At 39.4% G+C, this 12,282-nt stretch overlaps 1 protein-coding gene across 7 annotated transcripts in view; it reads left to right on the forward strand.

Annotated features, from left to right (window-relative positions):
- The window catches only part of LOC117419351 (rab-3A-interacting protein-like), a 32,217-nt gene that overhangs the window by 7,622 nt on the left and 12,313 nt on the right, over positions 1 to 12,282 (forward strand). For 4 of the 7 annotated variants that reach the window (XM_058985604.1, XM_058985607.1, XM_058985608.1 and 1 more), the window contains exons 2-4: positions 8,461 to 8,579; positions 10,553 to 10,617; positions 11,371 to 11,643. In XM_058985604.1, coding sequence (XP_058841587.1) covers positions 11,396 to 11,643 — 248 coding nt within the window. In that variant the 5' untranslated portion in view covers positions 8,461 to 8,579; positions 10,553 to 10,617; positions 11,371 to 11,395. The remainder of the gene's footprint in view (positions 1 to 8,460; positions 8,580 to 10,552; positions 10,618 to 11,370; positions 11,644 to 12,282) is intronic. The other 3 variants (XM_058985605.1, XM_058985610.1, XM_058985606.1) reach the window with 2 other exon arrangements.

Genomic DNA, 12,282 nt, shown 5'->3' on the forward strand with positions numbered 1-12,282 from the left:
TATTTTGGCGTCAAGTGCCGTGTCCTGTTTTTGTACTGTTTACAACCCTTTTATTTGTTATTAAACGCTGAGTGCAGCCATTGCACTCAGCTCATCACAACCACTGTCTCTGTATTCTTTCCTGCTTCCGGTCTGACGCCACCCACTCTGGCCGTCTTTGTGACAGACTTGCATATAGATAATAAAGTAAGTCTGGTAGTACGTTTTGGCTCATGCCTTTATCAGTGCGCTACTCTTTTAAAACGGACATTCTTGGATATTTCTCCTTTCCCAGTTGCAGTACAGTACAGTACAGTATGTCTTTGCACTGTGCTGTGCCTCCCATACTGATGTCTGTGTTCCAGGCAGTGAAGTGCTTGCTGCAGGGAGTCTTGGTAGATGGGCGTGTGCAGATTCAGAGCAGGCGCACTGCTTTGTTTCTGCTCCCTCTGTATTGAGTGTCTCTCTGTCCTTTCTGGCTGCTGAAAGACAGGCTCATTGGCACAGCACACTTCAGGGCTCTGGTGTTTCTGCCCGTCTGCTGCAGATGGCTGCAGGTCACAGGCTATGTCAGGTGTCCAGGGTGGGCACAAAGCAGGCAAGCTGCATGTGGCTTCAACATGTTTCTGTAGGGATTCTTGTTGAGTGTATATTGTTTAAGTGCGTATCTCGCCTATGTGTATTCTAAAATCCCAAACCATTTCCTATTGCATTATTAAATTTACCACAGTTAAGTGTAATGTTGTAAGTGTAGGCCTATATTCCCATCTTACTGTATAGTGGGGATACTTTCTATACAGTTAACAGAACATGTGCATTGTGAACTGTCGTAAAGGGGCGTGGTTTCAGGAACATGAATGCTCTCAATACATTCCCACACTAAAATAGCTGAAGGAAACTGAAATACAGTACTTTTCATTGGGAGACTGTAAAGGACTATGATGTACTAAAATGAACACAGCATTTGTTAAAGGCACATCGATAATGATTCAGCATTCATGTAGGTTAACAGTACTTGTAAAAGAGACATGCATGAATACAGTTTTCAGAATGAATATGGTAAATTGTGTGCAACGTACATACAGCATCTCATTCTTTAAAGTACTATAAAAGGGGGGATTTTGTGACTGTGCATTGTTTATCATTTACTGTACATTTCAAATAAAATACATTAAACTGATGGTTCTGTGTTTTCATATTGAAGTGTGGAGCAGTGTTTAGGTATTGCAGTATTGCAGCAGTGTGGAGTAGTGGTTAGGGCTCTGGACTCTTGACCAGAGGGTCGTGGGTTCAATCCAAGGTGGGGTACACTGCTACTGTACCCTTGAGCAAGGTACTTTACCTAGATTGCTCCAGTAAAAACCCAACTGTATAAATGGGTAATTGTATGTAAAAAAAAATATTGTAAAATTGTATGTCAAAATAATGTGATATCTTGTAACAATTGTAAGTCACCCTGGATAAGGGCATCTGCTAAGAAATTAATAATATAATAAAAAGTAAAATAATTAATTGTTGGCATGAATGAAGTGAAGGACTTAGGACTGTAGCACAATGCATTTTGTTACCAGTACAGTAATATTTTATAAGAAGACTAGGGATCAGAGATCACCAACCCACTTAAGTGTATACTGTGTTTATGTGTATAAATATTCATGAAAAATAGGTTATACACTGAAATGCGTTAGACTGCACCAATATTTAATTAACAGAACATTGTTTTTTTTTTTGTTTTTTTATAAAAGTTACAAAGTTTTACGGGATATTTGTAATAATAATAATAATAATAATAATAATAATAATAATAATAATAATAATAATAATAATAATAAAGCAGAGGTGTCCTTTATTCCATGTTACAGGTTACCACTGCTGACGATGACAGGAGTAGCGCAAACGCATCATTACATTGAATTTGAATTTGTTACTTTCTTTGATCTGGACATTAAATTAGCAGAACATACAGTAGCACTGGACATGAAAACTGATCTCCTGGCTTTCTGGGACGTGGAATAAAGGCTCCCATTCTAATAATTGTGTGTCTCAGTTGGAAGGGCATGGCTGCTTTACGCATTACCGTACAAAGTGCTTATTCAGCTGTCTATAGATTAATATTCATGCTTGAAGACTGAGCTGTGATACACTTCACCATTCAGGTCAGTAATCCACTTTAAACAGATCTCTACATTCGCCTTAATAGTTCCTTCCACAAAGACGCACCATGGTATAATCAGAATCGGAGCATCTAAACCATGAAATCATCAAACAGACGTGTACATTTTGAAAACAGATTCATGCATGAGATGTTTTACTGCCATATAGTGCGGATCACAACAACAATTTTTTTTAATTGATATGAATTCTGTAATTGCAAAACATTAGTTGCATTCAACTGAAGAATATTCTCCGTTGAATGCAACTCAGTTGAATGTTCTTTGCCTGTTTTTTACAGTAAGTAAACAGATACCAGAAAACGTGTTTAAAATCCTCAAGCATATTGCAAGTTCTGCTTTCTCTAGGATAAAATACATTGCTATATGTGCTGTACACAAAGTTTTACTTGTACTGCAATATTAAAATTTGCAGTCAACATCCTTACCAGCAGTTGCTATCCCATGTGTATAATTGTAACCCCAAATCTCCAGGAACGTGTAATAAATGTGTGTCTAATAATGGGTTGACACAAAGGCTTCTAGTGATGCAGTGTTGTCATCAGTTTGTGTAGAATGTGCCTCGGCTGTATGTGAAAGGCCTGCAAGGATTGTGCCTAGGAGAAAGAAAGCTTCCTTTGCATACAGTGCACTGTTTAGTGATTTTCTGCTGAGTCATTGACCCGTCTAACCCTGTTACTGTAGCTGCCAGGCAGTTTTTAATCCCTGGATAATTCCAGTTTCTTCAAGGGTACATTTCGTCTTTCTTAGAAGCTTAAAAGAAACCAACACCTGAACCATACATAACCATCATTTCAGATCAGCTAGTCACCCACACAAAGATAGCGCTCCCAGGAGTGCAATGATATGGCCTTTCCACTCTGCCAGCCAAATATTGTGTAATCCCCTATCCAGCAATAACAAACACTTAAAGAGATTCACAGCTCCGCTATGTCAGAGGAAATACCTGAAAGCTGTTTGCATCTGGCATCCGCAAGACAGCAAGGTAACTCATGCCAGTGAGTTGAGAATTTACCATAGAAAATGTACTTTATCAATTACATGAAACAGCCAAAGGCACCCTACTTGTTTTAAATGGCCATTACATAATGCATACAGTAGCTCCCCTTTTGCACTTGGCTATTGATATTGCTATAGGTATAATTAGACCCTTGTTCTTAAGATTAGTTATTTATAGGGGCATAGACAGCTCTGTGCAGGATCCCTGGGTTTTAGGTGCATGGGGAGCTACAGTACTGCTGCCCTGAGTTACTGGGGTTTAATGTTTCTAGAGTGACTGAAGCACATGTGCTGCTGTGGGGAATAACAAGACTACTGCAAGTAACAGCAGAGCTTATCATTCTGCACTGCCATAGCAGGGGTAGAAATAAGACTCCTATTGCATAGCAGTTGCAACCATTCCAGGTTTTACTACAAGCTTGATTAGGCACACTGTAGAGGTAACAAGCTCAGGTGCATCTTACTAAACTCACAGTAAAGTCAGGATTGGATAACAGCAATTCTGTGAGAGTCTTATTTCCATCCCTGCATAGGGAAAGAGAGATCAGAGCTGTACTCCAGACTTTTTTTTCCCCAGCTTCTTGTTACAGTACATACTATCCTAGTTTCAACTCTTTACTATGCCAAAGTGGTAAAGATAGGGAAAGTAGTAGTAACACGAACTGTACTTGGTTTACTAGATCGTCCCTTTTGCTCTTGGGTGGTGTTGACCTCATCAAAAGCCAAAAAATGTAATGTATAAATTATTTTCAGAACCTTCAACTGTGCTGTACCACCTCTACTGTAGGCACAGAGCACAGACAAGTTGTGTACGAAAAATTAAAAAGTGAAACAAGATAATGCTGTAGGTTTGACCTATGGAACAGCTTGCGTAACTATATAAATACAATATTTTATTTATTTGCAAAATTATTTATTTGTATTGAGCTTAAGTAGTCGTGTTGTAATGCTTATACATCCATTTAAATAAAGCAGGTACAGTAGCACTTGCTCTCACAACCAAAGAGTTCATCCCATTCATTCGACCCTTGTATTATATTGTGTAAAAAGATTCTCTTTTAGTGGTTTTGGGGTTTGTTCCAGTACACCCAGCGTCTGGAAAGCCTAATGTACAGTAGCATTGATTTCATAAATCTAGTGCTCTGACTGAGATCCTGTTGTCAGTTTTTTAAAATAAATGGGACTCCTTAGTGCAGCTGTGCTGGTTGTACAGTACCTACCTGGGAGGGTGGCAAGGGTCCTTTGAGGTGGAAGGGGGCTTGTTAAAGCCTGGTCATTTTAAACCAGTAACATGCGTTGACCCAGAAGATACTGCTCAGGTGAAATGACACAGGAAGTGCAAGTGTTTCATATTTCCTGTGAGTAAGACATGGAAACTGAGAACTTTCTTTAACCCAGTGAGATTTGTTTCTTTAACGCAGCAATAGTTGCGCACGGAGCACATGCAACACAACATACCAAAACTTTGGTAATATCTACAATCTCTGAACTAATCTTCCCTGTTGAATAATAAACTAACGTTGCTGAAGAGATTGATCATGGCAAATATGCATCGGATTACTGTACATACTTGCTTTAACATGTGTTTCTTTCACAACTGCACATTTTATATCTGTTTCTAATGGAAGTGTAAAACAGGTCAAATGTATGCATTTATTTTGTTAGGTATCATTCCTTTAAGGAGTTAACTGGCGCTTGACTGCTTTAAACAAATAAAGAAAGCCTGAAGCTCTTGTATTACTTTGCTGTGTACATTAAAGGGCCTTCGAGTATGTCTTCGGAACAGCTGTCATGAAAGTTTCACATTCCAGATGTCTCAATTTGGCCTCGTAATAAAGTCCTTCTTTCTTGACAGCCTCTTGTGTTCACTTACTGTGCCTTCTTGGTAGGACATTATTAATGGATTTTGCCGTTCAAATTTGTTACGTTTTTTATTTTATCCGCCACTGGTGATGCATACTGTATCCCCAGCATCGAGGACATAATTGTGGAGACACCTGTATGTCTGTCCATCAGTCGTTATCACACATTTAGAGTTCTGCATATATACAGTATATTGAGAACTCCATTGTTGTGAACCTTAATAGGACTTGTTATTGAGTGTTTCAAACAGCTGCATGGAGTGGTGATGAATCATAACTCCAAGCAGCTGTTTTTTCACTTGTTTAATTTTGAATGGTAAATGAGCCCAATCAACAACAAAGACCTTTCCCTGATTGTCAGCACCTGATTTCAATGGAGAGCTTAAATAAGGACCTTTTTATTTTATTGTGTTACATGTTCCCATATGTTGATACAATTGTTTACGTAAGGTGTGTGTAGTTTAAATTTTTTCTTTTACATTTTGACCACTTTATTTAACTTTTAAATTGCATTCTCTGCCTCAAGATGGCCTCCCATGTACCTGCATGATGGGAAATGTAGTTCTGAGAGGTTCATGGGAAGCCATCTTGAGGCAGGGAATGCATTTAAAAGTTTAAAAAAGTGGTCAATGTAAAAAAAAAAAAAAAAAATTTAAACAATTGTAAGAACTAATGAAACCTGATAAACAATATTAGTTTTGTCAATTTATATATGTTTATTGGTACAGCGTAGAATAGCCAATTGTATTGAACAGAGTCGCGTCACTCTGGGCTGCAGTGAGATTGATAGAAATGAGCACCAGACAATGCATTCACTTCAGTTTTGTAGATTCCAAAACACACCCTTTTAATTAAGTCATTTATGACCCCTCCTCACTATACCTGTGTATGTGGCACGTTTCCAAGCCTCACAAACATTCCTTTACATCTGTTATCTCTAAGATTCTCCCATCCCCCCCATGCAACCAAGCAGAGCAGAGCAGAGGATCCTTCACAAGTGCCCATAAATGGTCATATTTGCTCTCTCTCTAATCAGTGCAATTTATTGAGACAGACCCTGCATTCCAAAATACCCCACCTAAACTCTGTGCTCAAGATCTCTCCATTGAAAGTACCATACATTCCGAATATTCTAACAATATGAATATGGACTATCACATTTCCTTACACAATACACACACCTTATGTAAACAGTTGTAGCAACACATGGGAACATGTAACACAATAAAATAAAAAGGTCCTCATGTACCCTTTAATCTGAGTAATTGAGTAATAGCTTCGTGCAGCAGGAGAGGAGAACACAACAGCAATCTTCTGAGAAGGGCAATCAGGGCTCTTCTGAGCCCAGGAGATGGAGCCTGGTCACTTAGGCTGACAGTAAAACCTGGAATGGATCAAACTGCAATGCAATCATTGAGTACAATCTTCATTTAAATCCTAGTTAAGCAAAATATACATTATGTTGTAGATCTAGAGGATCCTCTGGTCCAGGGGTTTCAGGTAAGGTCGGAAGACGAGAGGATCCTCTGGTCCAGGGGTTTCAGGTAAGGTCGGAAGACGAGAGGATCCTCTGGTCCAGGGGTTTCAGGTAAGGTCGGAAGACGAGAGGATCCTCTGGTCCAGGGGTTTCAGGTAAGGTCGGAAGACGAGAGGATCCTCTGGTCCAGGGGTTTCAGATAAGGTTGGAAGACGAGAGGATCCTCTGGTCCAGGGGTTTCAGATAAGGTTGGAAGACAAGAGGATCCTCTGGTCCAGGGGTTTCAGATAAGGTTGGAAGACGAGCTGAAGGTTATTTGTTTACTTGACGTTTGGCTGGTCTTGTCACATGTCAAATGCCTTATCTTGCACTGAAAGTGTGAGAAGTGGTTTTTGAGAAGCGGTGTGCCAGTTTCAGGTCTTCTAGATCAGTTAGTATTTTCCTTTTATACTGCATCTTCCTCTTTGAACTGTAACTGTTTGAAATATTGAATAAATATACTAAAACATGAACTTTAAGCACTAAAGTGCACACAGCTACTGTACAGAGGGTCCTCATAATAAATGTGACCGATTGGACATTAGGTTGTGCTCACATGCTGTCATTATAAAAACTACTACCCAGCCTCTCAGACCATACAGTAGAATATGAAATCTCCTCTGTGCAGTGACTGAAGCCAATGGCAGACCTACAGTGTGGCCTCCCTTCACGCTGTCGGATTTGGACTCGTAACAATCGTTTTTCACTGAAGCTCCCTCTAAGGTGAATGCCAGGACACAGTGCCACTGCTGTCTCCTTGAAAGGAGGAACGATGCTGAAGCAAAATGACGATGACGGTGACCTTGAAGAGAAGCAAAGAGGGTTTGATTTTGAGCATCCAAGCGGCTGTGACCCGAGTCTGTGCACAGCAGTGGGGTTTACTAATCAGGATTAACCCTTGCCTTCCACTGCAAGTCTGTGCTGTGCAGTTTCTGGAAAGACCAAACACACACACATTATATCTGTATTTTATCCTATGTGTGTGGGGGATCCAAAGCATATTTATTTATCGTACTTGTACTTCAGTGACCAGCTCCTGACATCACCAACACAATCCCCCAGTTTCAATAGGCAATTGAAATCATAGCATTACAATGGTTCCGCAAGTGTGTTCGACATAACCACTGAACTTTAAGTGACTGCAGGTGAAATATAGAAATCAATAAATACATCTCTGTTCATTTTGAACTTGGAGAAACAGGATGAATAATTATGGCTGTGGGTAGGTAATGAATAATTTTGTTGTACAGTATTTTTTTTCCCCTGTAATACAGCAAGTAGCACAAAAGTACAAGATTGCAGGTCTTCTGTCCCTGTATTGTGATCTGTTGACTACAAGAGCTAACTGTACATTATCACTGAATAATAGTGAAGGGAAACTACAGGATAGAATGCAAAGTGTATTCAGTTACATCTAGGAACCATTCCCCTCTAAATTATTAATGCTTCATGTCTAAGGTTTCCTACTCGACCACTGTGCTTTGAAATCCCACTCCAGTCTCGTATCACATCATCGCTAATATCATCATACTCCCTCCACCATATGATATTCAGTTAAAGGGCAGGCAGCATGCAGCCGATTTTCAGTTCTGGTATTTCATTATTATTTTTTTATCAAAGAGGGAAGAGACCTCTATCGATTTGGCTCCATGCAACAATACAGTCGGGTGTGACTTTATCCCCCACTAAAACAGGGTCTGGCTCTAACTGCAATGCAGTGGGAGACACTGGTACAGTTTAACATATTGTGAAGCCATTCATATAAAATGTATGACTCCTATAAATCATGCATAGGATGTTCTTTCTGTATTGCTGATAAATGCTTATTGTCAAATGTTAAATATGAATGTATTAAAAACATACTTCTTACACAAACTGTTATGTGTTTCTGGTTTCAAATATTTTAATGGATATTCTGTATTTCTTTTCAAAGGAAACTACAAAGACATACCCATTATGATGTGTTAAACTATCAAGTCTGCTACACAAGCATCACACTACAGCACTTGAGCTTACCAGTGGGGAAATTGTCCAGCAACTTTTCACAGAATGGTATGTAGTGAATTGAATTTTTTTTTAATTTACCAAAAGTGCTTTTCCTAATATTGGTAATAAAAAAGAATGTCTGTACAAATATCTGAGCAAAGATATTTTTAATGTATCTATTCAGGAGCTGCAATACTGAAGCTGCTGTCATAGAACCCATATTTTGTACCTCCTAGTTCATCGCTTTTGGAGATTAACCTTTGGGCTTGTGAAAATCAATTCTGTTTTACTCAGTTACCGTAGGTTATGTCTGTTGTATACAGTGTCTGATTTGTTTTTATAGTTTCAGAATTATATTAACAGAAAGATTTATTATTACCAAGGATTAAAAGTACTTACTTAACTTACAGTGCATGGTTTCCTGTTGAAAGTACAGTAATCGCTAATCTTATAAATAACCCTATACTGTAGCTAACATTGAGTCATTGTGTATATGTGCTTATTTTAAAGTGTCGCCAATATTGACAAGTGTTGACTGTTTCATGAATATGTTTACTCCTGATCAATACAGAGTGAATTTCAAAGGAACATTTCAATTGGGGGCACTAACAGTTATGACATTAATTGCAGTACAGTGCTCTTGACTTCTGTCAGTGACATGCACAGAGCAGTATGTCTAAAGAGTGGAGTTTCATTTCATTTGTACTGCAGCTGCTATGTGTTACCTGGGCATGAATACCTGCAGTATGCACAGGTTCAAGTGCAGTCACAGCAGTGTACTCTTTTTGATCAAAAAATGATGCCGTTTTTATACAGCTTGAAGTATTGATCAGATTTGGATACATTTTTTTAGAATTAATCATCTAGGTACGAACTTGGTTCCTATTACGTTTTGAAGTAAGTCAGTTTTTGCTAATTGGTCAAAATAGCCTCTGTTTCCGCCTTCATCAAACTGACCTGCTAAGGATTCACATATATTGAACAGGAGTTCATTGTGCAAACACAGTTTTATTATTTGGGAGATGATGACGGGTTTATATGCTGCATTTACCAAAATATAATCACTTTTTGAGTATGGCTGTTTACTGTAGGTTTGTGAGGCAACTTGACAAAAATTGCAAGAAAAAGCAATGGTCATCTTGAAGAGCTTTTGTGGTAAATTAATTCACAACTTTTCTGTACAGCATTTTCAATATTTGTTTTGCAGGTTTATATACACAAGCCATTTAATATTTCTTTTGTTTTGCTTTCATATATTTATATAATATTCCTAATAATTATAGGAGGGTTGTAACCTTTATTATTATTATTATTATTATTATTATTATTAGAGTTTTTTATGGTACACTTTCTCAGTCTTGGTGTAATAATAATATACGACGCAGTTAACTGTACAGTAAAATACGTTTCAATAAGGAAAACATATGTATAATAATTGAGTGCTGGGACTAATATCCGAATTGGAAACACCTGTATATGTACTGGAAGCGAAAAACATGTCTGTCAGTCAGAAATGACACAGTTGGCAGAAATTAGAAATATGTATCGCAACCTGTTTTGTTGTGCGCAGATTTACCACTTTGCCAGAAGTTGGCCACAGTCTATATTAGTAATAGGTAAAATAGCACCGTGTGGGATTTCTATATATATATTCTGTATATTATGTGTTTTATACCCAGGGCACAATGCATATGAGGCACACAGTCTACTGCAGTACTGGGCAAGCTTTTCACAGAACCCTGCAGGGATGAATGGAGGCTTTCTGTTTGGAGAACCACATAGCCAGTCATAACAAAACATTCTTTAGCACAAGTTACTGAGGGTATCAGAATGTGGGTACATGGAAGCATCGTATCTGTGAGCCTTGTATTTTCACATGTGCATACTGGGGCTGTAGGTCATGGTAATCTGCTTTTCTAATGATACTGAAAGATCTCATTTTGTAATTCTGTACCTGCGTCCTTGCTGGTGGACGTATGTTACTGCCCCGCTTAATAAGAGAGCTGTTTGAATACTTCCCTGTTTTATTTTCCCCCCAGAACTCGAGCAAGGTGTCAGATTGAAAGCAGTGGATCCTAAAGACCTCTCTTCATCCAAAAGGCAGGTATGGCAACGGAAACTGCATCCTCTTATTCTTCATTTAAGACTTTGCAGGGCTCCCCAACTTTGCTTTGGATAGAGGCGTCCACCTGTAATAGTTTTAGCTCCAGCACCTTTTACACAGGTCTCGGACAGCCACAATATACAGTATTGATCAGAGCGTGAGTTGCCAGCCAGGAAGGACCATTTCCCTGTAATCATATTGCACAATATAGTGAAGGAATGCCCCTGTGTGTCATTGTATCTGGTTTCCAATGGCCTATTTAAAAAGAGATACAGTCATTAAGGTTTACACTAATTGAAAAAGTTAAACTTTTAACCTTCCTCTATTAGAATAATCTATTTCCTGGTAGAGATACCCTACTTCAACAGTGGTGTGTGTGCACATTCTAACTGCACTGCGGTTTAATGAGACAATATAGGTGGCTAGAAAAAAAATCAGTTAATATAAAGGGCAGTATGGGGTTATGTGGCACAGTGTCTAAACACACAAGTCCCCTCTACCTGCGCTTGACACTAGCTTAGATCACTAGAAAATGTTGCGTTTCATCAGCTGCTGTCACCATTAAGTAGAACTAAGTGGTTCTGTAAAAAAAAAAAAAAAAAAACCTTCTGTAGTATTGGACAACTCTGAAAACCTTGTAAGTCTCCACTTAATTTCCAACTCTGTCCTCTGGTCCTGGTTTGTGTGCTGAAGTGCTTCAGTCAAGTCCCAGCTAATTCTTTAATGCATGCTGTTCCCTCCTCGCTCTCGCAGGGATCTGTATGATGAGTTGTATGCAATGGCAAGCGACTCCCTTGAAGGCTTTCATGAAGTTAACCTGGCTTCCCCCACCACCCCAGACCTGCGCACAGTGTCCGAGGCTCGACACCTCAAGCAGTCCACCGCCGCGGCCATCCTGTACCGCACTCGCCCGTCTGTGAGCTCCAGCCCTGGCCCGCCCAACACCCTGGACGCGGCGCAGCTGCCCACCCAGCCCGTGTACTCCACACCCAGGCACCTGAGCACCGACGAGGCCTCCAGCGGCAGGTGAGTGGCTGCACAGAGCTGCAGTGTTCATAGAGTTTTATATTAATAAACTTGTCTGCTTGACTTCGTTTCTCAGAGTTTTACCTTTTGATTTTTGATTCAGTATTTTGTAGTTATAGATGGTGGTGTGTTTTTTTTTTTTTTTTTTTTTTTTAAAGAAGAATAAAAATGTTGCAATTACAGTGCTCCCTCGCTATAATGTGGGTCTCGGGGGAGGGTTATAACCAAAGAGCGTTATAAACTGGGGAGGGGGTCGGGGGTGCCGCGGGACACATAACACACATCTGACTAAAATACAAAATAAAATAACTCCCTCTCTATAACGCACTTATAGTGAAGCAAAAATGTAACTTTCTGTGAATTAACCATGCATAAAGCACCGTGTAATCAACACTATTTTTTACAAAAAAAAAAAAGTTAACATTCCCACTCATGGATCATTTTAATTGGCAGTTTTTAAACTATAAATAGCCTGGCTAAACGGCGGTCGGGAGTTCAATTCAAAGCGACAGACAAGAAAACCAAGTACGAGAAAGAGAGCGGGTCGGGCGAGGGGAAGAGGGAATGGGCTTGCCCCAGGTTCGGCTGCCGGAGCGGGGCTGAAGCATCTTGTTTCCCGGAGAAAGCTATAGCTCATCT

Source organism: Acipenser ruthenus, chromosome 14, assembly GCF_902713425.1.
Source record: "Acipenser ruthenus chromosome 14, fAciRut3.2 maternal haplotype, whole genome shotgun sequence".
Lineage (NCBI taxonomy): Eukaryota > Metazoa > Chordata > Actinopteri > Acipenseriformes > Acipenseridae > Acipenser > Acipenser ruthenus.